We start from the raw sequence: 26,737 nt of genomic DNA on the forward strand, positions 1-26,737 counted from the left end.
GATGCCTGACTTGCCTTATAATCTGATATTCAGTTACAGTCACAGGGCATGCCAAGCATTTATTTTTTTTACACTTGTGTGCCTCCTTTGGCTCCCTGATTGTAAAAGTATTCAAATAACTTTTAAATAACTTTCATTATCTTAGTGTGCAGGTAGCTATTAGCAAAGAAGGTTTTTTTAAATCGAGTTTTGTGTCTTCTCTTCTTTGTACGTGTCCTGATCTGTTTTATGCCAGTGCATCCTGGATTTATTTGAGTGCATTCACTGATTTATGTTCAGTGTGTCACAAGTCTGTGACAGCTACTGCACATCCTCATTGGCACATTCACAGCAAGTGTGTTCAGAGGGATTAATCTTTTTCTTTTTTTCCTACTTCACATGGAAATTCTACTTAAGAAGGTTGTGAAATGCCCAGATATATTTAGCACTGATCAGTTGGAGTTCTTTACCATCAAGCTTGTCTCATCACGGTTTTCACATCAAGGTTTTTCTAGCTTTTGTAGGAGTAGTAGTTTGGTGGATTTTTGAGGGCATAATGAAAATGTGCAAAATGTCTCTAATAAGAAACCTTTGTAGAAAGGAACTTAGATTACTGTATTGCTAAGACAGTACTTAAGGCCAGTTATCTGTTATATAAATAAAATTTAATAGAGATTGAAAAAGTAAATTTAAAGGTGTAGCAGGTTAATGAGCAGTAAAATTTTCAGCAATCTGCAGCCATTCATAGTTTATTAATGAACTGTGAACCAGATGAGATGATTTAACAGTGAAAGGGAGATGTTGCAATGCTTGCAGGACAGTTATCTGTTACTTGGCGTGCACCCCCTTAAAAAAATGTGGGGAACGGTGCCAAAGCATCTCCATGTCTCTGGGTCCACTCCAGCCCTGTTTGTGTTCAGAGTAAAGCATCTGAGACCGGGTAATTATTGTGAGTACTTGAGCATTACTCACCACCAAAACAGTAACTCTTAGCCAATATTAGCCACAATTAGTCAATACTTTTAACAGAATTTGTATTTCCTGTTTATACACTTGGAGGCATAAGATGCACAGCAAATATCAGGATGATGTTTTGAGGAGAAATTTGAAGGATTGTAATTTCATTGCCCTTTAGCTGTTAAAGCGTGTTATTTGGTTTATAATTCATTAATAAACTATGAATGACTGCAGAATGCACCTTAATACATTACTGAAACTTTTATTGCTTGATTAACCTGCTATACCTTTAAATTTACTTTTTCAATCTGTATTAAATTTTATTTGTATATAGTATACACTTGGTGTTGAAACACGGTTTACTTGTGTTTCTAAACCCAGGTGAAATGTATAATTTGCCAAGTATTAAGCAAATTTATTTGTATAAATGTATTCCAATCTAACTAATTCACTCACTGGAAGTTATTACATAGCCAAGAAACTCTTGTGATTTACATATCAAAGTTGAATTTATTCATCCCTTCTCAGTTACCTTGGAAACTTCCTTATTAGTTATGCCTTTACTTTTTCACTTGAGTAAACTGCCAAAATGTTAATATACAGGCAAAGTGTCAGCAAATAACTAATATTTTAAACTACTGCAAAGGTGTGTAGCAGGTCACTTCTATATAACTCCTGATATTGAGAAAGCAGTTCCAGAGATAAAGTATTGGTTACTTTACTGTTGCTGCTCTTAAATAAATAAATAACATTTTGCTGCTGAGACTTGTATAAGGTTTTTTCCTCATTAAAGGCTTAAAAGGTCCAGAACAGCATGTGACATTTAAAATAATCATGTACTTAAACTACTGAGAACTTTTTTACTATTCTTGGCAGAAGTTTTATCATTGAAAGAAAGCTGATACTAATGAAAACTAGAATATCTGTTCTTAAACCTGGAGGATATTGAGATAAAACAGATTTTCTCAATTCCATGCAATTCCTTAAAAATAAACCTATTACTTGAATGTGTTGATAAACACATACGGTGTTTTGGGTTTGGATATGCTTTACAAATTAAAGCATTCTCAGGCAAATCATTGCTTGGGATGAACAACATTAATTTCCAGAAGTGAGTACCATAATGAAAAAATGAAATTATGAAAATGAAGGTCTAAATAATGCTTAGGAAATAATCTAAGGCATTGCAATAAAGGACTGAGAGAAATTCTGAATTTCTTAAGTTATTGTAATTTTTAAAATATATTTTAAGAATAATTTCAGCCAGTAAGCCTGCGCTTAATGTACTTCCTGTTTATGTAGGGAGAACAGTCCATGTTTCTGTGCTAGGTTTTCAAAGGGCTGGGTTTGTAGTCTGGCTTTTGAGATAAGTAAGAAGTGAGAGTGTCATTGGAAAGCAGGTTTCCATTGACCTGCTAGGCAGAGAATTTGTAATAAGTCTTGGTAACTTCAGGGAAGCTCTGAAGGAAAACAGTTTGAGCTCATAAGAAACAAAGAATGGAGAATGTTCTGAACCTCCCTTATATTCAAAATTTATAGCTGGAAAGGTACTTCTAATGCTTGAAGAGTCTTCTTGTTTGTGATAAGCAGAAAAGGAGATCCATTTCCATCTTTCTGAGCTAAAACCTAGTTCCAGATAGTGTGTGACGCCTGCTTTTGTGAAAGCACTTTGTGAAATACTTTTGTGAAATACTTTGTTTAAAAGAGTAAAAAAACCACCAAAAAATAAAATAAATAAATAAATAAAAGCCTGAGAAAAGGTCAGTGGAGAGAACAGTTCCAGGGTTTCATGTGGAGTGTGATTACATCTCTGCCCCTTGGGAGTTCCGTTACCTGCACAGAATCCCCAGTGGGAAAACAGCTGCGTTCAGCTGGGCTGGTGGGGAGTTCCCTGAGTCCCTGGGACTTGGACTCACTGCTTATGAAGACACATTGCAAGTCTGTGTCACTTTAACACATTCAGTGGGGGTGTTTTAAGATAGATTAAGCAGGTCTTAGATATCCTATGCTGTTATTTACTATACATGTGGTGACAGTTGTCAACTGAGGAAAATTATTCAGGGCTTTATGGAATTTAGGCAAAAATGCAGTGGACATCTCCCATGCAGGAAGAAAGGGGATATTGTAGCTAACGAAGACCACAAGAACAGTGTGATGATATCTCATATTTCACATAATATTTTCGTTAGAGAGTTTCATATGAATGTGGGTCTAGTGGCACTCTCCCTCCTGCTTACATCAAGTTTGTCTGTCTTAACTGTCACATTCTTTTGAGAAATTATTATTTGTTAAATAAAAATAGCAGCTCTTCGAGGCATGTTGCAACTCCTGTGACAGTACTTCATCAACCTTCAACACAGTCCCATTCTGTCACCACCAATTAAATTATCTTATCTTGTACCAATCACTGCCACAGCTGATGAATCTTCCATTGCACAGCAGAAGCCCAATAGTATTTTTTAAGGAAGAATAACATTTTTATTCATTTTTTTTTGATATGTTGTATTTTTAACTGGTGCTGCACTACTTTACGTTTTTTAATGTGGCCTCCAGTCCTTTAAATACCTTTACATATGCTTAATAAATCTGCATATATCCAGTTGAGAAGGCTATATTCCAGCAGGATTTGCTTTCCCTTTTTGAAAACACTTTTAGCCAAGAGCCTTACTGTAAGCTGTGTTTGTGCCCCTCTGAAGAGGGGAGCTGCTCAGAACAAGAACGTGTCTTAATCATGATTTTTCTCATCTGGGTAAGCCAATTTGTGGGAGGTCTGATGTAGTGTAAAATACCAAGAAATTTCAAACCAAGCTAAAACACAGCTCAAGCTTTCTGTCAAATTCAGTCCTAATGCTATGGCCTTTAAAACGTATTTACATTTTAATTTCTCACATACAACAAAGGAAGAGTGAGCTTGTTTTTGTCTCCTTGCCAGCTGGCTTGGAGAAAGGAACCGAGGAACTTTGAAAGGAGTGGTGTTTGTATGGTCTGGGTTTGTAGAGTTAGAGGAAACGATATTTGTGTCCAAATTAGAATCCCTCTGCTTCTCCCTCTCATTCTTTCAGCAACAACAGGGTTCTTACTGGAGGGGAAAGGTTTTTTCTGCTGTGGGATATTTGGTGGGGTTTTTTGGTTTGGGGTTTTTTTTAGGGGGGAAGGAGGAAGATTGCTTTTTTGTTTTTAACTGCAGCATATTGAATAGATTAAAGAGGGAGCTGTGGAATTACTGTTGTTAAAAATAAAAAATTCAAATATGAGAATTGTGGTTTTAACATCCTTGGAGGGAAGGAGAGAGTGAGGGGAAGAAGAAAGTGAGGGGTGTTCTAGAAATGATGAAATGGCAACATGGAATAGATCTGGAGTGAATGAGTATAAGATACAGTAATGGGAAGGTCAGTCCCTCCCTCAAATTTATGCATCTGTCAGAAAATATTTCTTTCAATTTTGTTTAAGTGTTGATATCATCATGATCAAGAAGTAAATAGAGTGTATAAAAGTGTCAAGAATCTTGAGTTGTGTTACTCTTAGGCTGTATTTTGAAAAGCACAGGTATATGTCTATTTTTGTTGTTTTCACTGTAACTTTAGAATTCTGAATATTTATCTGTATGTATGAATCCATTTGCTTTTTGTGGTCAATAGTAATACATTTTAAAATTAGATTAGATGACATAGCTTAACGATCTGTAATTTTTAAAATTTAATAGGTCTGTTTTTTTCAAATCACAGTTTGATTAAAAAAAACCCAAAACACCAAAAACCAGTTTAAACCCAACATAGCTTTTAGTTTCCTCTAAGTAACTTAGGGTGGTATCAATCATTGCTGACTCTATCAGAATGTTACATCTGATGTTTTTTGGCAAAAAAAAAAAAAAAAAAAGAAGAAGTTGATTTTGACTTTGGTTTGGTGATTTTAATGAGACTGCTTTGCTTTGAGGAAGAGAGTAGGCTAAATTTATCATTTTTTTAAAGAGATTGGTTAGATTTTCTGCCTACCCCATGTCCTCAAACTTAACTTTTCTCCTCTGGAGTAACTAGTTTTGCTGTTAGTTCAGTACCATCAGTGTTTCACAGTAAGTGAAATAGAGAAACTAATAAATGCATGTTATAGTTTTCACATTGGATTGCTCTTTAGATGCCCAGGTTCATATCTAGGCTCCAAAGTATAAGAGGGTTTTGTGGCAGAGGTCTGGGTGTTGTTTGTTTGCTACAAATACTGTAGAACTGGAACTTCATTGATGTCAGGCAATTTGATGGTGTCAGGATTTTGTCATCATCTTTGCTAATCAAGCCCAAGTTCTTAAACACATTCTTGAGAATTAAATACTGTCATCTTGATTTGTCCATCTTATGTGTTGCTTGAAAAAGAGCAAAGCAAGACTTTCTTTCTCCTCCTATGTGTGAGTTTAACACTTGTAAAAAGTGGGGGTTTAGTCACCTCAGAGGTGGGAGGTGGTGAAAGAAATAACCCGAAGCAGGCCCTCATGTATCAACCAACACAACAATTGACTGGATTCTGGGGACCCATGCCAAACGTGCACATACAAATGCACGGCGTCTGGGAAGCAAGCAGGGCCAGACCTTCACCAGTTCAGCACAAAGGAACAGGAGAAAAGAGGTGTCATTTGTAAAAACAAGCAGCTTCAGACCACAGAGCTCAGGAGTGATGAGAGAGTTGGCTGTTGCTATGAGAGAGTTCTGCATCAACTCAGAGACTGGGGGAAGCCGCTGATTATTGGAAAGAGACAAGAAGGAGGATGGATGGAGGGATGGATCCAGGCATGCCAGCCTTTTGGTCTTTGAGAATATCATGACGTAGGTGCTCTTGGCAGCTGTTTCTGGGCACGTGAACAAGGTGATTGGGAACAGCCAACATGGATTTACCTAAAGACAAATTATGCCTGACCAACCTGATTGCCTTCTGTGATGAAGCTCCTAGACTGTGGATGAGAGGAATGCAGTGTACGCTGATTGAATCTGGAGAAGAAAAAGCTTAGAGGAAACCTAATAGCAGATGGCCAATACCTACAAAGTTGTCAGAAAAATGGAGCTAGGCAGGTTCTGCAGAGATATGTAGCAGGAAATGGTGATAGATTAAAACATGGGAAGTTGTAACTTGCTATAAGGAAAAAAGTGTTCTATGATGAAGATAAGCATTGAGATGTCTTAGCCAGAGAGGTTGTGAAATCCCCATCTTCAGAGTTTTTCAAGATCTCACTGAACAAGGATCTGAACAATCTGGTTTGAATTCAGTGTTGATCTTGCTTTCAGCAGGAGGTTAAGCTAGATGACCTCCAGAGGTTCCTTCCAACCTGAATGATTGTGTGATTTTGTGATTTAATACTTTGGTCATAAACTGAGAAAAATAAATAGCCTACTCCCAGTCACTAAAGTTATAACTCCAATCCAGGGGATATTCCCCAGGCTGAATTATTTGGAATATTTTACTCCAATCTGGCCTACCTCATTGCCAATTAAGGGCAGGGTCAGGAATGCCTGAACCAAAAATCTGATTAATGCAGTATTTGAAATGGTAAACTAGTCAAAGTATCAGTTACTGTAAACTTAAATCACTGTTGTATGGAATATAACATTTTTGGTGGTTTTAAATATATCTGCCATGTTAAAATAGGAGCTTGTACTATGAAACCTATCCATGTTCAGTGTGAGGTTTCACAGGAAGCAAAATAGAGTCGTTCAGAATGTGGAGCTGCATTACCAGCTCCCTAAGAGACACTGGAAGTGAGAAGGACTTCTTATAAAATCTGTCTATCTGTGATTTGGGTACCTCTTTCTGGACTGTGGGAGATGCTTCCTTCCAGCTTGAATTTTTCTGAGGTTAGGCAAAAATCCCTTTCTTGCAGAATCCATAGCAGTATCTTAAAATAAGCAAGCAGTAGTTATTTCTCCTGTTTCCTTTATATAGTTGTTTTCTCTGGAAAAGGTGTAACTTCTATCTCTTTGGATTTTTTTTTCCCCTTCATGCTTAGACTATTTACAACTTTTTAAGGAAGTAAAACAACCAACAAGTTAATCTTCAAGTTTACAGCCTGGTAGCAGTTCTCTGATGCAGGAAAATGGGAGTTCAGTTGCAGATGATGTCTGTGTTCTGCTTTGGGCAAGATGGTCTAACTGACGAGTGTTTGATTTTATTTCATATCCCTCTTTTCTCTGGAACAACAAGGTCAAGAGAAGCTTTTCATGCAGATCTTCAGCTAAGAAAGTCTTTAAAAAGCTGTGTTGTCATCTTCTTCAGTGCCTGTTTTTCTTGGTATTTACTTTATCCCAACCTCTTTGATTTGATGCTAAATTTCCCAGGCTGCTGATTATTCTATTTTCTGATCTAAATTCTTGTCAATTTTCTTATGAAACAAATACAGCAACTTGATGCAAAGATGGATACTTGTGTCTCTGGTTGCCCAGTGAGTTTTGTTCAACTTGCATATCATCACTTGTCTTCAGGAAACCAACAAACAAAAATGCATTTGTAGCCCAGAATGAGCATGGCAACAATTTGTGTTGAAGATGCTTTGCTTGTACTTTGATGGGAAAATCAGCTGTTGATCAGCTAGGTTTCATATAGTATGTCTGCTTTGGAATGCTGTTAGTCTTCCAAAATGTATTTACAATTCAGAAAAGGAGTTAAGATTGAAAGAAGAGATAAGCATATCACCATGGTTTGCTCCCCAAGTTTTAATTCAAGAGGCAGCCAAAGAAAATAGTTCACATGCTGAAAATGAAAAGGACATTTAAATGTAAAGATGTAACTTTTCTTTCTGTTAATTTTGTGCTGAGTAGGATTGCTTATGTTATAATGAAACTTATTTTCTATATTGCAAAAACAGGGAAGAAGACTAGGTTTCTTATTACATTGGAAAAATTTCAAAGATATGTTAATCTTACAGCTCAACAAAAAATTATTAGAGCATTTGCATACAATGATGCTATGAGTTCTTATTTTATATTTTCTAGAAGTTTGGAAAGTTTTTATTCATGCTTAAGTGAAATTTATTCCTGCATGCTTTTGAAGCTACTTGACTGAGTGTCAAGTTTCTTTGTAGTCGTCTTGGGTTTTTAAACGTCCATGAAAAGACTGAAGGTATCCTCTAGGAATGTGCTGTGAACATCATTATGTGTTACGAATAATACAACTCTATGAAAATTCAATATACATTCCTTCAATTAGTTCTATTTCTAAAGCATATGTTGATTATTTCTCAAAGGTTAACAGAGCTACAGATGGAAATGTTACCAATTTTTGGCACATAAGGTATCTCTAGTTACAGTTTTGTTGATATAAATTGTGGGTTTGGTTACTATTTGTTTTGACATATGAAGATTCATATGTTTGAGACTGGTAATAAAAGACTGTATCCAGAATAAATATTAGGAAACAACATATATACTGTAGTGAGCTGTAGGCAGCGGGTCCTTTGGAAGGGCTCACCTGTGATAAATATGCAGCACTGCGCTGTTTGCTTTGTAGGATCTCTTTTAGTACTTTCTGTGGAAAAGTTTTGAGAAAAACCAAGTAGCCTCAGGAATAATACCTAGTGTATTAGGACTTGGTAAATACAATTACAGAATCAACTAGGTTGGAAAAGAGCTTGGAAATTATCAAGTCCAACCTATGACCTAGCACCACCTTATCAATTAAATTGAGTGCCACATCCAGTCTTTCTTCAAACACCTCCAGGGACAGTGACTCCACCGACCTCCGTGGGCAGCCCACTGCAGAACCTGACTGCTCTTTTTGTACCATTCCTTCAGGTCTTTATATGCATTGATAGGACCCCCCCGAGCCTTCTCCAGACTAAACAGTCACAGCTCTCTCAGTCTCTCTTCGTGTGAAGAATGGTCCCAACCCATCATTATCTTTGTGTCCCTTTGCTGGTCTCTCTCCAGTATGTCCATCTGTTTTTTTCTACTGGACTCAGTACTCCAGGAATGGCCCTGATAGTGCTGAGTAGAGGGGTAGGATCACCTCTCGTGACCTGGGGGCACTATTTAGCCTTATGCAGTCTGGGATTGCTGGCCTCATGTTCAAATTCTTGTCCACTGGGACAGACTGCCACCTTTTGGGCGTGCCAGTTCAGCCAATTTTCAATCCGCCTCACTTTCAGCTTCTCCTGACCACACTTAGGCAGCTTCTCCAATGAGGATTTTAGAAAAGTGTCAAAGGCCACCAGTAACTAAAATATCCATGAGTTACTAATGCTTATTTCAGTAGAAATCCAAAATGTAGCTCCCTACTGTGAAAAAATTCACTCTGTCCCAGGAAAAAACAGCACAATCTCCTTCCCAGGTACTTCCCACTGCCCAACGTGTAGCTCCTTGTGGTTTCTTATCATTTCTTGAAGACAGGAATGACATTTACTACCTCCAGTTCTCAGACACTTCTCCAGGTCATTGTGATCAGTCCACAGCTATTGAGCAGAGCCTCACAATTACATCTGCCAGCTCCCTCAGCACTTGTGGGTTCCTCCTGTCAGGCATCACGGACTTAATTGTGTCCAGCTTGCCTAAGTATTTCCTAACATGATCCTCTTTCCCTAAGCCATCCTTTTTCCAGACCCTTGCAGTGTGGAGGTCAGTCTCCTATCTACAGAAAGAAGGAAAACTCTCCTAGTGTAGTTTTTTCATACATAGCTATATATATCATGAAGTGTACTACAGTAAAGAACTTCATAAATGCTGATACATTTTTAAATACGTGTGCTATATAAAGTTGTGTTGGGTGTTACAACTGGCTTCAGTATCAGTAGCCATTGATGACAGCTGGCAACCCTTTCCATATTAATAGTTTGTTCTTCATGGACCATGGTGGAATTTAATTTGATCTGAAGACTGATGCTTTTGAGATAAGAGACATGAAAATATCCTAATGAAGCTCAGAATTCCTTTCATGCTTACTATGTTGTTTAATGGAAGCGTTCTCTTCTCAGCTTCCCTGGAATTGTTCTCCTGTTCGCTCCTTCTTCCTTGCTTCCTCTTGCTATCATGTCCCACCCTTTAGATTATGTGGGGAAGTAGGAAAGCATCCAGGACATAAGTTGCCCTGGCACGTTTGTAGCTTTATCCCAAAGAAGTAAATGTCTGTGTAATATTTTAAAAACCTCAAGGCAGCCAGAGAGGCTTTCTGAGCCATTTGTAGGTGCTATTTACATACTAACAACACGTTAGCTTCAGCACTTCTTTTTATTGTTTAATGTCCTCTTCAGTGGAGAGTCTCTGTATGCACACCCTGTAGGGAAAAAAAGAGCAGATACAAATTATAATTGTTCTTCACAAAATATTAATGTCCTAATGTGACAGGGTAGAGATCCCTGTTATACACTGCAAATGCTCGGAGAGTGTTATGGGAACTGTAGTTATGTTTCGGTTTGGAGCATGTTCAGGCTCTTCCCTACTATTTCCTTTGCATAGTTTTTCACATTTAATCAGTCATAATACTCCCAGCGGGCTGGTCTGTTCACACTCACTCAACTCTGGCTCAACTCGGTTCTAACTCAGCAGGAAATGTCCTCACCACCACGATGTTAGGCAGTTGCTTGTGAAAGTTTGTTTGCTACCTCACTTCATTATTCACCTTCCATTGTTATGCTCCAGGTACAAATGATATTTACTTGTATGAAATAAATCACAGTGTCTCCTTGGTTCCTGTGGTGAGCTTAAGGCTGTGTGTAATGTGGGGGTTTTGGTTATCTCGGGAAATCTGAAATCTTTCTCTCCTCCCTATATTTGTCCTTATCTTTAGGTTCATAGCTGTATCTTTCACTAGGATGTTGATGATAGGACTAAAGTGAAAATATTTGCTTTGTTAGAGACCTGGAGATGCTCCTGTGTCTTAGTTCTATAGAGCTCACATTCTTATTTCACATGAACAGAAATAGTGACCAATCTGTATTTTATACACAATAGCACACTCTAGTGTGTATATTAATTAGCCATTATGGACTGGTTCTCATCATATTTACCTCAATTTCTCATTGATTTAGTTCTGTTGCATTGAGTATTACTATTTTTTCCTGTGCTTGGGTGAATTGAAGGAAATATGTATGTCTTCAAATAAGAACTTAAGTGCTAGATGTTATCTATAATTTTTTTGAATGATGCTCTGAAAGAGAGAAGAGTTGATTTTACAGAGATGAAAATCTCAGTGCAATGGAGTCCAGTATGAAGAGTTTTAATGATGTAATTGTGTAAAGCAAAGCTGCATAATTTGAAATTTGTCTTCTACTTCAGTTACCTGCAGGGAACTATAGTTTCCCTTCTTGCATGAGTACAGAAATGAGGAGGGAAGAGAGTGCATTACTTTCTGGTTCAGACTTGCAGCTGCCTCTGAAGGTACCACAGCCTTACAGAAGATAGGCAGTCAGCAGCAATTCATATAACTGCCTTGAACATTTCCTACAGGAATAAAAGACTCCTAACTGGTGTTACAGGAATGCGTTGGTGTCAGTGCTTCATCTTGTGTTACCAGTTCCCAATTAGGACATGACCTTCAACAAGTCACTGGTTCTGAAAAACTTGAGGAATTTATTGTAAGGGGACAGAGTGCATTTTTTGCTCTGTGTTTTGCTTTGCCTGGTAATGCGAGTGAGAGGCACTGTGCTTTCTACCAGAATGGGATGTCTTACGTCCTCAGTCAAAAGAACTGGGGTTTTTTAACCTGTACAATATCAGAGTTTGAATTATTTGTGATGTCAGTGATACATGGTTGCACCACAGTGGGATTAAACTGATGTACCCACGTTGTGTATTGTTGTCTGATGTAGTAGTTTATTTACACATCAAAATATTTCCATCTTCAGTTCTTCTGCTACTTAGCAGTTGTTCTTGCAGGGTTTCACAAAAGCCCACAGTTTTATTAAAGAAAATCTGAATGTCTCATTATATTTGAGCCAGGGATAAAAGGATTGTGTAGCTGTAGTTTCCCACTTTTTGCTAAGATGACCCTTTCAGGAGAAGGGAATCAAATGACAGAGCAGAAACCTCTTGGTAAATATAGTCACAGACTGATTAATTAATTTTAACGGTGTTACATGTTGTTACACAACAGAATTGAATATGCTTTGTTAGACACTAGGTTTTGCTTATTCCAAACACACAGGTCTTAGGAAACATAGAATTGTATTAATTAAATTCAACTCTTTTTTGACCCAAAAAGCAAAAATTATACACTGTAAGTTGTGTATGGTTTTGTCCTATGATCACTGCCCAGTAACATTTGTGATTAATGTGTTTCTGCTTTCTGCACCAAGAAAATCCAAAGATGATTTAAATCCACTGTGATTTAAAGCAACTACGTCCTGCCATATGCACTGGTACCAGAACAGACCCTGAAGCAAAGAATAAGGCGGGAGGGGATGTTTTTCATCTTCTTACTAAGTGGTGATTGGAAGAAGTGGTGCTGCTCATTGATAGCGGGAAATGCTGATGAGAATCCAGCAAGGTGTTCACGTTGCAGACTTAGCAAACTGTTAGATAAAGGAAAAAATGCCAGAATGTTTCTGTCCAGGTTCCTTTTACATAATAACTGTGCAGAAAATAAAAAGCGAATGATGCAGCTTTGTTTGAAAAATATATTCAGGATTTCTTTTGCAAGAAGACTTTCCTGGGAATCTTTAGAATAAAACAAAAGATAAAAGAGGAGCTACATAATAAGTAGGAGAAAGGTGTGCATTTCTGAGGAAATGGAATCTGATACTACTTCATCTCAACATTCTCATTGGTAGAGGCAGTAAATAATATTCACTAAGAGGGTGATTTGGAAGTCCTGCCATCCACAGGTATACCAAGAAACAAAGAAAGTTCTAAAAACAAAATTTGGAGAACCATTTAGAATCATCTGGGGTCTATAAAGTAAAATTAAGAAATAAAAATAAGTTTAATACTGGGACCTACTTGAATTTAGCATATATATACCTATATATATATATATATAATATCTAAAGGATCAAGCTGTGTACGTTTCTTCATGAAAGACACCAAAACTGAGGAGAATAATTGGTATTTATTCTCCTAATCAAAATTGTGTTATGTCGGGTGCTAATGTTGTATATAATCTTTTCCATATTTTTGTACAGGAAAAGCATAAGCAGGAATTAGAAGACATGAGAAAAGCTGGACATGAAGCCTTAACTATTATTGTTGAAGAATTCAAGGTAATTGAGTTGCCAAGCTAACAAAATTTCCAAATGGTGTTATTGTAATAGTGAATAGGATGACTGCCTGCAGTGCACAATTATTAGTACTGCTTGTGCTGATTGCTCGACCTCTCTCACTGTCTTTTCTGTTTTCAATTTAGATTGTTTGGTCTGAAATTTTGCATGACATGTTTTCCCAGCCTGCACTTTGGAAAACTTCAGATAAAGTTGGTTAGCCATTTTCAGTAAGGAAACTTAAAACCAGAAGAAACCCAAAATTCTCAGTCAGTTGTGGTAAACTTTGGGTTGGATTGTTTATCACAAATCCACGTTTTGGACCTCTTCAGTCTCCAGAGCTGCACTTGTAGGAAAGCAGCATCACAGACCAGTTCAGCAGGTTTTTATCAACACTAAGGGAGGGAGTTATGGATGAAATAAAGCTGAATCTGTAGTTCTTCTTCTATGCTGCTTTAGTTCCTGTCTGCTTGTAAGATGAAAGAACTGGATGTTACCATGGAGCATAAATCTGTGTCTTTTGTTCTGTTATGGAAACTATTGAGTAAGAAACGCACAAAGGACAAAAACTGAATCAAGTTAGGAGGAGCAGGTAAAGCTAAGAATTCTAAGTAGGCTTAAAACAGATCTGGCAGGAGGAAAACTGATAATGGGAAATGTAAATGAAGGCTGGTTTTGAAAATGAAAAGGGAAACTTAAGACCTGGTAGGCATCTGCAAACTGGGAACACAAATCTGACCATGTAGTTAGTGAAGGGGAATTTCAAATTTTAACTGTTTGGTAGCAGTAATTCGTAAACAAAGTATAATCTGGCATGGAGGGCAGGAAGATTTAATGGTGGGCTTGGAAGTGCTGGGTTAGGGGTGAGACTCGATGATTTTAGAGGTCTTTTCCAACCTTAATGATTCTATGATAATACAAAAGCCTTTTAATAATTTTCCTAACAACTGTTAGTAGTGTTCTAGCTAATATTGAAACTGGCTCTCTGTAGAAATATGCCTGTCTCCATCAATATGAATTTTATTAATTTCATCTGAAGGGAACCTATCCAGAAAAAAGTTTCAAAAGTTTCCATTCCTGAGAAAACTGAAACATGGCCACTGGTGGTGTCCCACTTCTCCATGACCCCCTCATTTCACTTCTGGGGGAGAATTATTGTGCTTCTCTTCCCTTACTTCTTTGAGGACCCCTTTGCCATAGAAGTTCTCAAATGGGAGTGTTCTTTGGAGTGTGTGCCTTTGAATGGGCCACTCAACATCTTCAATAGCAGCATTTTTCATTTCTGTTTTGTTCTAGATATCTGTAAAATATCTGGCTGCTCTGTGTGAACTTATATTTTGAAAAAGCTTGTGAGTTTTTGGTAATTGCTGAACTTACATTTCTTTCTTTGTATTTTTGAAAATACAAGCAAATTGTCAAATGCAACAATTTTGCAGTATTGAATGAAAGTTTTGAATGTTTTCTAGGTATGATTTTTCACCATTTAAATTTAAATTTTTCACCATTTAAGTTTGTCTGAGCTAAAGGAGAGCTCTGCACAGGTCCTATTGGCCCTTTAAAGGAATAATTTATTCATGTGTAGTTGGGTAAAGGGATATATTTATGTGTCATAATCATTTTTGAAAGCTGTTTTACCAGTCAGCAGCAGCTGGGTAGATCTGATATGCCATCTGGAAAATAAGATTTATGTTTATCAGTTTCAGTGATTTGGCACAAAAGATTAGGGAGTTAATTGAATCCTGTGTTTTTAAACAGTGTTTATATTTAGTGTATTATTTCTTATAGAATGCCTATATTCAAGTTGCATAAAGTCAGTCTTTAATACCAGGGAACCATGACATGAATGTACCTCATACAAGCCTTCCTGTTGCCTCATGTGGTTAGTTGAACACTCTGATGAGAAATAATGTCAGATATGCCAACCTCTGAGTAAATTACTGCAATCAACCTTTTCTGCAAACATGAGGTGACTTATTCATCAGGGTAGCAAGAAAAATCAAAAAATATTGCTGGGTTTAAAAAAAGCCTAGCATTTTTTTGGTTGGTTTTTTATACTTTAATACCTTTCTAGTAACCCTTTGCCATGTACTTTAAATAAAAAAGTAACACGGAATCATCAGGGAATTCAGTGAAGGCAAAAACTGTTCCATAGTTTTGTTTGAGAAAATAATCCCACAGAGTCTTTTAAAATGTTAATTCATTGTTAATATTTCAATATGGAACAGGGCTAAGATTTGTTTTTTCTTAAGTAAATGAGTCGAATGTGGTTTTGTAGTTATAAAAGTAATACCTTACATTCTGGGGGCTTTTAAACTGCTCACATCCTTAGGAATTTATTGTATTTTTCAGATACATTGGCAGTTAGTTAGATAACCAAATAAGGGTTCCTACATGTAGCATTTGTTTAGGATTGTAAAGTAAATCTGATTAGTCCTTTTAGTGAAAGACAGAATCGTGAGATTCATTAACTCTTTTAATTTACTTATGATGAGCCAGACTTAGTTTTTGTGCTGAAATATATCTTCTTTAGGATTTAAGACTGTGTTACACTAATACATATCATTTATATGCAGCAGTAATTTCCATTTTCAGTAGTTTTTTTTAAGTACAATCTAATTAATCCCCAAATTACCTTGAGTGTGGAAATTCACCTAAACAAGGCCATGAGTGGTTTAAAAGGCATGGGAAGGAAAATGTTGTTTGCGATGAAAACAGACTTATTTTGCATTCCTTGGGGTTTAATAAAGTGAACTGATGCAGGTTATTCCAGTCAAGGGATTGCTCAGGCCCTAATTAGGTTCTGTTGCAGTCAGGAGTGTTGGAATTCTGACTAATCCTCTCTGATACCAGTCAATTATAATTTCGTGGGGCTGCTTCTGCAGAGCTGTAGCACAACTTAGTATAATGCCCAACATTGGTTGTTTAAGTTTAGCTTGTAAAACTATGAACAGGTCATGCTTAGCCCTAGGAAATAATCCCCAGAATGCCTCAAACCCCAAATCCTGTAACTTGGGTATTGAAACCTTGAGTGGAACAACAGTGGAAAAAATTTGGCTGACTTGTCTTTTCTGTACTCCTGGCACAGGTAAGTGTTATTGCTGGTAGATCAGTGAATGTGCCTTCCTTTTGGTTTACAAAGGGAAGGAGAGTTGCCATTTTTTGGCTTCTGTGTACAAGGTTGCCACGTTGGTAACCAGAAAATCACAGTTTTCTTCCATTCAGAGCTAATTCCACTCCTTGCAGATGTACTGCAGCAGACCTCTGTTGTTGTTGATGTATCTTCCTGTACTTCCAAATGGGTTACGCTTCCTTCTAGTCCCTTTCCTGTATTTTGGGTGGTTATTTGTTGTAAAAGGGACAGTATTTCTCTACATGGATCTTTCACGAGTATGGTGTCCCTGGGCAGACAGGGTACTCAAGTTTGAGGACAAACCCCCTCAGTTCCTACCTTGCTGACCGGTCTTTCTTACTATGGCAGCAGTGCTGAAAATGCAGCTTACATAACAAGTCAAATATTGAATGACCTATTTTCAAGGACCTGGATATACCAAAGCCCTTAGAATTAATTTCAGTTGTCTTTGGAATGTTCACTTGTCAAATGTGTTGGGAAATCCATTAATAGAGACCATTAGATGCTTTGTAGCACAAGCCCTCAAAAGCCTTGGCCATTTTTAAGCATCTCACATTCTAATCTTCCTTTCAACAAATAAACCATCCAGAACACAGTCACAAAATTTGTATTAAAAACCACAGAAAGCAAATTAAAAATTAACTCAATGTTCTGTGTAGGCCAAGTTTCCCCTTCTCATGTTTACCTACTTTTGTTTAATTTCATGTCATTGTTGTTTTAAACTTTTATCCCTGGTAATTAACCATGGTAAAGAAAAGTAAATGTAGATCTTGGAAGTTATGCTTGTGGGATCACATCACATCTTAAGATATTTACCACAAGCAACATAAGAATTTCTCCATGCTTGTTTAGTCAAGCTTTTGTTCTGAAATTGTCACAGTTCTGTAAATAGATGAGTTAATAGTTTTAATCTGTTTTATTTCTCATCATATAAAATATCCTCTAATGTAAGCTTTAAAGAATATGAGGTTACAGGCAGGTGTATTTATTTGACGGGTTTTATTTCCTTAGATTATTTTATGCAATTAATAGTCTTCTAAAAGACAGCCTGCATGAATCAGATGTGTGTTCCCTTCATAGAAATTAACTTCAAAGTGCAAAGTTCTTCCCAGCCCTTGCTGCAGTAAGAGTTTTGTCCATCAGTTTTCAGTGTTAGGCGGTGGGATGTTTTCATCAGAATGTTAGAACAGACAGATTTTCAAAGCATGGAATATGTGGGGGCCATCAGATTTTCTTTCAAAAATATTTGTGTTAATAATATACCTATGAACTGAAAGGTTGCCCTCTAATAAACAAAGGAAATTTTAAAGGATTTCATTACAAAAGAAGTTAATCTAGAATCAGGATATCTTTTTTTAGACATAGTTTATCCCTAGTGAGGGAAAGCTCTGAAATGTGGCCAGTTCTCAGCTCTTTAAAACATCGACTTAGCTTATTGAGTTTCCAAGTTGACATCCTGGCTCAGAAAGGCCTGACACATGAATAAAAGGACAAGTCCAAAAGTTGTTGCAAGGGCTTGTATTTCACTTCCAACTTCTATGCTTGTTCATGTGCAAGTCACAGTAGAATTCAAGTGAGCCTTGAATATAAAACAGCATTGTTTTTTCTCATGGAGAGCTGATGGCTGAAAAAGGAGAGATTCCTTGGGATTTTACACTATAAGAGTATTCATGTACAACAGTGATGCTACTATGGAAGTCTCTACAGAATTCCCATAAAAGCAAGGTGCAGTTGAGTCTCGTACTTCCAGAGATGTGGCAATCAAAAATATTTTGTCATTGATTAAGAGATCTTTAAATTTTGAAAGCAATTATAAAAGTTGCAAGGAATCTCTTCCCTCCCATATTAGTGAGGATGAATTGTGTATGTGCTTCTGGCTATAGAATAATAAATATGGTGTTAAATAATATAAAAATAGAAAGGTTAATAGAAGATTAAGAGCGAGTTTGCAGTTTGCTTCTGGCAGGAGTCTGTTAGAACAGGGTTTTGTGGAAAATAAATCCTTTGCACTCACATACCAGTAAAATTGAGCTATCTAGATAAACCTAGCATAGTACTCAAGCTGTAAGTTGTTGATCCTTGCTGGTATGGATCGGCACAGTTTCAACCACAAGCAGCTGAAAATGAAACTAAAATGTTTACATCACTTTCCAAAAACCACATTACCCTTTTGTTATATTTAATCCCCCCCGTATTCCGTAGCACCTAAATGGACACGTTCCATTTTCACTTAAAGGCAGGCTCACCTGGAAATAGCTCGATCATGAAAAAGTGGGGTATCTTGGGCTGAAGTGGATAAGTTGAATTCTTTTGAAAAAGACATTTTTTGAAAACTTTTAAATAGTTTTATTTGTATCATCTCTGTCTTAGCTAATAGCTGAATTATAACACAACTAGTCAAATACTACATTTTATTGAGTTAATGTATCTTCTCTGTGGGTCAGGAAAGAATTTCCATTGTGTCCTCTGCTCTGTCATTCAGCAATTGGTTAATTGCATTTCACCCTTAAATTAAGTAGTAGAAAGTAACTAAATTGTGGAGACAGGATGCTGAATTAGATGAATCATTGTCTAATGCTATAAAGCATAAAAATTTGGAAGTACTGTTGCTGTATTTAATACAGTTCTCATGTCTGAAGCAGTGTGGTAACTTCTCCTTAGTAACTTTGATTTTTAAAGATCACTTGTTTTGGTCATCCTGACTCAGCAGTTTTGAACTAAAGAAGATGTTTGATGTACTGGCTTCTATTTAGCTACTTAAGCCAATGATGCTTGAGCAGAGTATTCTTTTGGATTGACCAAGGCTTTTGATGCAGTGCTTTTAAGTAACATTCTAAAACATAATCCAGCAACGTGTACACCATGATTTATATTTCATACTGGTGTTACATACGAGTAGGTTTAATATTTTCAAATAGTGCTATGCATCTGGGAAACCTATGTTTTGCATGGGTCAGAACTACTTTTATACTATTTTTTCAGAAGAGATAGGAGGGGATAATGACCTCTGCTTTGTTTTTCTTCTTGGCTTTATTCTGACTAGCATTTTCCTACAATAAAAAGAGGGAGTTGAAAGAAAGGGTTTGGCAATTTGTTACTCCTAGGGAATTCGGGAAGAATTGGGGGTATCAGTCTGTATTTTGGCTATTTCATTCAAGAGGGATTCTCATAAATTCTAGCTTCTGGCCATACAATAAATTCTGTCTGGGCAAGTAGCTGTGGTTTGTATTGCCAGTAGAATGAAGACATTATGCACTAGGCCTGTGCAAGTAGGTTGGTATTAAAAATAGCCTGGGGTGTCTGTGTTACACTTTTGGTAAAACCATAGTTATTGCACTTTTGCATTCTTAAGTATGAGGATAAATTTTAGAGATAATCTAGTACTCAATACATACCACATACTGTAGAAATACAGGATGAAGTGTTGTGATCATTTGTGGTTTTAAGCTTTTCTTCTCATATTGGGCACTGTGCAGTTTTTCACTCCCTGGTCTGTGTTCAGGAATGCCGTTCTCCAGGGTTCCCACCACACAGGGAGTGTGCTGTCAATTCCAGGACCAAATTTTCTGACCTGTGCTAAAACATGTAATAGATGTGTATTCCCTTAAGAACCATCCAGGGTGATCATGGATCTTATTATGATGTTTGCATTTAATGTCAGTTCAAGGTCTTCTAAAATTATTCTAATGTATGAAACTTAAAGCTAAGGTTAGTTTTTTATCTGAGCTCAAACAGGGGTCCAGACTAATTTACTTCGTTTACCTAGCTTAATTTAAGAATGTTTTGTACAGTCATTTAAATGTGTAACCCATCATATATGAAACTAAAATGAAGACTCTGGGTTTCAGTCTCTGTTTCTGTCAGAAGCTATCACGAGGTTTTGGTTATTGATGGAAAATCAGGATCAATTCTCTTTTTTGGGTTAGTAGAAAGATCAGAAAGTGGGGGAGAAGCCAGTTTGGATGGGTCTCTAGGCAACGTGGTCTAGTGGAAGGTTGTCAGAGACTGAAAAATTATAGTCTATGACTTAAACATTTTCTTAAAGGACTTTTAAAACTGTATTACAAAAGCTGCAGAGAAGACTACCACACCCTGACTGAGGCCTGACACTGCTCGCTGATGAAGAGAAGATAAAGTAACAACTCAGGGCTGAGGACATTCACTGAGCACAGGCTTAACACCTCCAAGATGAGGACCACAGCCCCAGGGCTATCAGCTGCCAGGCTAGCACAGACCCTGCACCAAAGGGTGGAGGGAGGAGAGGCTTTGGGGGTGTGTTGGAAACGCCTCTGGTCAGAGGTGCAGTGACTGCCCATCCTCCAACTGTGCCCAGCTGAGGGGTCCTCACCAGGGGGGAGGAAGCTTATCCACAGCAGAAGGGGGTGACATGGCCCATCACAGGGGCCCCCCCCAAAGGGGTCCCCAGACCCTGCACCAGAGCACCAGAGATGATGCAACAGACCCTCAGTGTTGCAAGGGACAGTGTGTCAAGCTGAACCCTGCAAGGGGAGACACGTGGGCGTTCCCATCTGGCCCGAAGTGTATATTAATCCACAGAATTCTGCCCTCTTTGGCGTGTGGCAGCGTGGCCACGGCAGCGACAGGGGACCCTCACCAGCAGCAGAGCAGATGGAGGGGAGCAAGGAGACGTCGTTGGGACCCTCAGACGGGTGATTGCTTCCATCTAACCCCTGTCACCTCTCCCTGTTCCCCCACCCCCCACGCACACTTCTTTTTCTTTCTCTCTTTCTTTTCCCTTCTCTTTGCCTCTTTTACTATTAAATAAAATACATCCCTTTTTTGGAATCAACATTTAATCTCGTTTGGTTTTAATGTCATTTCTGGGAATATTTTGAACCTTCTAAATTCTTTCCAGTTTATGCTCAGAGACTTAGCTTGCTTTGCTTTTCTGGGTTTAAACCGGATCGTAATAAAGGTGTTCCTGCCCATAGCAGGGAGTTGGAACTACATGATCTTTAAGGTCCCTTCCAACCCTTAACATCCTATGATTCTGTGATTCCTTGATGGCCTTTCCCACCCAGTGTTAAGGAAGTTCATTGCACAATATATAGAAGGAAAAATTAATTAACAAGGGCACTCATATTGAAATCCTACCCTTGACTTCATGCAATAGATACCATAGGCTGCATTCTGCTGTAACCTTACCTGAAATGATTCAATTAAAAAGAGACTGTTTCAAGAATACCAACTTTGGTATTAGATCACTGACCATAGATTTATGGAATGTCAGCCCAGTAGCATAATTAATGATTCCTCCTTAACTAATTAGGAAAGAAAGTGGTGTTTCAGCAGTGATAAGAATATTTGTCCAGAATAGCAATTAATCAAAAGACTTTGTGTCATTGTAGTTGTAACTATTATATTAGAGATGCCTATCATCAAGTAGCCAAATGTGTTTCAGTTTATTAAGTAAGTTAATTGGTAAGTGAATTTTTTTTTAATTATTAAATTTGAATAGTTGATTATCTTGATATTTGCCAAAGCTTTGGATGGGTATCACACATCTGTGCTGTATTTCCCATCAGGAAACCTGTAGTACTGCGCTACATAGGGAGATTTTTCTCTTTCTCCTTACTTGGCCAACTAGTGGAACAGTCAAATGTAGGATCAGCCCTGTGGTACTATTTAAACTGTGTTTTAAACTATTTAAACTATTTATTCTGTGTGTATGACAGAAAAGGAAGGCTTTTGTTTCTGATTGTGGAATTTTATGTATTTTCAAAAGAAAAATAGTAATAATAAATTAATTTTAAAACTTTAACAGCCTTGACATGCCATCCAAAGAATAATAATTATTTCTTTGAAAACTGAAAGTTCTTTATACCGTTTAACAGGATTTTAACAGTTCCCAGTAAAGTTTGCACAGCAAAGTGCATAAGGTGTCTCAACCCTTGACATGAGCAAGAAATGGCCTGAGAAATGCCATTGCAACTTAATGACCATTCTGTTACTGTGTTCCCTAAGAACAGAATAATTTTATTTTCTTTTGTGCCAGTTACATGAAACATTTCTTGCCACAATAGTTTAGGCAAAGAAAAAAGAACCCAAACACCAAAGTCCAGGCTTAATTTTTGCCAGTGATATGTGGCTAATTCTAATTTATGCAGAGTAGGATTTAGTGTGTAAAGATTCATGTACAGAGGTTACACTTCTTTGAGAATTCAGTTTTTCTGATTGCTTGAATTCCTATGAATGAAAGATTTTAATTTAGTTAGAAATAAATTGGCTTTTTTGAAAGTAAACTTAACAGTTTGCTAAATCCCCTGCCAACACCAGTAAACATATCCTTACTCTTTGATTAAGCATAATTTTTAACCTTTTAAAATCACTGAACTTGTGCTGAGAACTGCTACCATGCTATAGCATTACTGAAGAGCAGCGATTTTGGCATAAGAGGATAGTTAGTGGAAAATTTGAAAAGGTAATTCAAAAATTGTCAGAAGATTTTATCTTTTTTATACATTTTTAGGTTTTTTTAAAAGTATTCAAAATTTTATTTGATGTGTATGTTATGTTCCATGAAGTAAATACATCTCTAAAATAAAGATTGTTTGAACAATGGGATTTTTTTCTTTATCTGCATTTGGGCCAAAGGTCTGTTTTCTATAAAAGTCATGTCTGTTTTAACTTACCCAGTCATTTTGACTACTTCAGCATATTGATTACTAGTTAAGAATAGTTTGGTAAATTGTATATAAATACCCTGATGAATATTTGGAAAGTGGCATAAAGACTTTTAAACTATCAGGGAAGAAGGCTTAAATCACATGAGCCAAGTAAATGTTTAAGGACACCTGAGCGTAATTCTTCAAATGGTAATTTGGTTTCTTCACGCATCTTCAACTTTTTTATTTCTCTTTCTGCATTCAGATGCTGGAGGCTCTGCAGGGTTTAGCCAAGCATGTGTGAGTTCAGGCATGTGCACAAGCACGAGTTCACACACTCACAGCTCCTACTCCTCTCACCTGTTTGTTACTGCCTTGGTACTTTGACTTTCCACACTTCGACTTCCACTGCTTCACCTTCGAGTGTGAACATCCTGGGGGGGCATTCTTTTATGTTTTATGTTACTCAGAATTTCCATCTGCTTTTACTTGACTTGTGGTTGTGAAGATCATGCTTGGCCCATGGGATCTTACACAGTGCCGAGAGGATGTGGAGTTTTGTCAGCCAGGGAAATATGTCTGGCTTTTTTTTTTTTTTTTTTTTTTTTTTTTCTCTTCAGCAGCTTTCATATGCTCCTCTTCTTGTGTGGTCCCACTAAACTGAGTATATTTCACAGAAATACTCTCCCTCTCTATCTTCTGTGTGCTGCTGTCTTTTAGGCAGACTGTATAAGAAATCTGAGATCCAAAAAGTGTTAGTCCTGACTGAAAACAAGGTAGTATTACATAGAAAGGTACTTTAATTGCTGCACATTCCAAATTTATAACAGCATTCCACATTCTGGTTATAGACAAGTCTTAGAGGATCTGAAGTTACCAATAAACATCCCAGTTCTATCTTTGTTGAGTATTTTGTGCTTTCTTTTTGCAGGCACTGCTACAATCTACAGTTCAGCAGCAAGAAGCAGCTATTGAAAAGCAGTATGTATTAGCCATTGAAAAGCATTCTCGCAAATGTGAAGAGCTCCTTGATGCCCAGGTATGGATGTGCACATGCAAGAATTTCCATGATTTTCTTTTACTTTCAACTCTTTCCTGTTTGAAAAAAATATTAATATATATGATCCCCAAAGAAAATGATCCATCTTTCCCCTTGTTTCCTCAGCATACCACTAAACACAAGTATTTAAAAATGCTAAATAAATAAGGACTCTTCATCTGCTGGGATCAAAAATGTTCTATAACACTGGAACCTGCTTAGAACAGATTCAAGGAGAGTGTAACACTGAGAAGAAGTCTCAGAGCACTTTAATACTTACTTCTTAACAGCTGCCATTTTCTGTGGTCTTGGAGAAACCATTCAATTATTTTTAATTTATGTAATTAAGTGCAGGATTTGATTGTGTGGGATTTGCATGAATTTTTGGTCCAAATTTTGTGATGGTTCTTAGATGGTAGACAAAAACACGTGTTGTCCACACCTATTTTTATTTCATAGAAATCTAACCTGAAAATAAAAAGCTATGAGGAATTATATAATATCCAGAAATATAGATATATATATATATGTTAGTGGCCTAAATTTGTTCATTTAGCATGACTTGAGTAAAAGCACACTGCACAGCAAGTATTTGAGATCACAGCAATTACTGATGAGTATCTGAACAGTGTTAACCTGGTTTATTCTTGGTTGGACTGAAGTACAGCTCTTGAATCAAAATAATAATGACCACGAGCATGTAAGTTTAAAAACCAGTAAGTTAATTTGCTAATAGCCCCCTGGAGTTGTTTACACTATGTTACCTTTTAAGTACTTTTAGCAACAATTCTGCAAATTATACAAAGGATAGTATTTTTTTTTAATTTTTGTGGAGTGTATTAGACCTAAATACATCAGAGGTCCCCTTGAAGTACTCCACCATTTCCAAAAGTGTTTTATGACCATTTGGGTTTTCTGACCATATCAATTAACACCTAGTGCAAATGTGTATTAAACATATAAGTATCTGTATAAACAGTATGAAGGGAAGATGTAATAATGTGGAGAAATTGATTGCATCATGAGTGAGGTTATTGCACAGAATTGCAGCTGTTTAATGCTTGCTATAAAGCTCTGCCTTAAGAGCAAGTAAAAATGAATTTTAAAAAACTGGTTTGTATTTTTGAAATGAACATACCGTTTGCTAATTTGATATCACTTTCTGAATGTTAAAAAGGAGTGAATCTCATACAGAAGTGTCATAGGAAGATTTTTTGAGAGTGTTCTTACAGACTGAGGAAAAAGTTGCACCTGTGATCAGTTAGATTTGCATCAAACCCCCCAAAATGGGACAGAAATGTGGAAACATGTTCGAGAGGTTCAGATTTACCTGGGGAGAATCCAACAATGTCAAGAACTGTTCTTGGTCAAAGGAGACTGGTTACAACAAAACACTGTGCCCAGTTCACATCATGTCTGCATTTAACCCCCCCTTTGGATCCCACAAAAAATGCAAATGTTCACTTACATGCAGTCAAGGTTTTTCACCTCTAATTGTAATATAAAACTGGGATTTTGAAGCCTAATCAAATAGACAAGTGTGGGTGCTTGTGGTTGAACTGTCAGGTTTAATTAATTATGATTTATACTAGCAGATTTTGTTCACTCATAAAACTTTGTTGAAAGATCTGAGAAATAGGTAGTATGTTTTTATTCTTTTTGAACACATCTATTCTTAAATGTATGTTTTCGTGTCTGTTTTCACATTTCTGTTTCTTCAAATAGTTTTCTTACGTGCTAACACTTGAGATTGATGAAATTACTGCTAATATTTATACATGGACTTGATTGCTATTTTGTGTTATGGGATTGTACATGCATAGCCAGCTTTACATGGAGATTTATGAGTGTTTGTATCACTGTAAAGGATTTTTTTGGTGCAGCAGTAATCACACAGTGCAAGTATACACTCAGCACAAAAATTGCTTCTTTTTTTTGGTTCCCTTCTAATATTCTTGCCTTACAAGCAGTATTTTGCCTTCAAAGTTTTAAACCTATGTAAAACTGTCAACCCACATAGTTTTTTGTCCTCTCTTTCCATTCCTTTTAAATTTTCTGCTGTTTTATTTCCAGTTCCACACAATCAAGATTATCTCATGATAACTCCTTTCTCATGCTTTCTCTTACTCCCGTTTCCCCCCTAAATTCCCATGCCCCTCCCTCCCAAAAGTGTCTTTGAGAAGGAGGAAAGGCTCTTTTTCTCTGTTTCTCTTTAACCTGGTGTTAAAGTTTATTGAAGTTTATGATTTTGAAGCTTAATTTTATCAGGTGGAGATGCAGGTTAAAATCCTGTCTAGAGGGGTGCTATCGTGCTGATAACATTCAGTGTACAAGGCTGTGTTTTCCAGGATGGGGGAAGAAGTGAAAGACCTCATTGCATGGTTCTATCCCAATTTCCTGCTGGAAAAATACCTGCAGTTGATATTTGATCATTATGTGTCAGGCTTGTCAGCAGACTGGCTCGCTGTAGGTAGCTAGCATCCTGGATGATGATCACTGGAGTGGTTCCTTCTCAGGAGACCAGCCGTTAGGGCTGCTGGTTTTTCCAAGGAAATACACTTCTGTATCCAAAGAAGCATGGGCAGCAGGGGAGGGGGGATTCTGCTCCTCTGCTCCTCTGCACCTCTGCCCCTCTACTCAGGGGAGACCCTCCCTGCAGAGCTGCCTCCAGCCCCGGGGGCCCAGCACAGGAAGGACAGGGAGCTGCTGCAGCCAGTCCAGGGCAGGGACACCGAGATGGTGAGAGGGATGGAGCAGCTCTGCTGGGAGGAAAGGCTGAGAGAATTGGGATTGTTCAGCCTGGGGAGGAAAAGGCTCTGGAGTGACCCAATTGTCCCTTCCAGTGT

General features: G+C 37.4%; 1 protein-coding gene across 4 annotated transcripts in view; it reads left to right on the forward strand.

Annotated features, from left to right (window-relative positions):
- CCDC91 (coiled-coil domain containing 91) overlaps window positions 1-26,737 on the forward strand; it is a 117,351-nt gene that overhangs the window by 40,408 nt on the left and 50,206 nt on the right. For all 4 annotated transcript variants that reach the window (XM_048301330.1, XM_048301328.1, XM_048301329.1 and 1 more), the window contains 2 exons: window positions 13,022-13,099; window positions 23,784-23,891. In XM_048301330.1, the coding sequence (XP_048157287.1) occupies window positions 13,022-13,099; window positions 23,784-23,891 (186 nt within the window). The remainder of the gene's footprint in view (window positions 1-13,021; window positions 13,100-23,783; window positions 23,892-26,737) is intronic.

This window comes from Corvus hawaiiensis, chromosome 4, assembly GCF_020740725.1.
Source record: "Corvus hawaiiensis isolate bCorHaw1 chromosome 4, bCorHaw1.pri.cur, whole genome shotgun sequence".
NCBI lineage: Eukaryota > Metazoa > Chordata > Aves > Passeriformes > Corvidae > Corvus > Corvus hawaiiensis.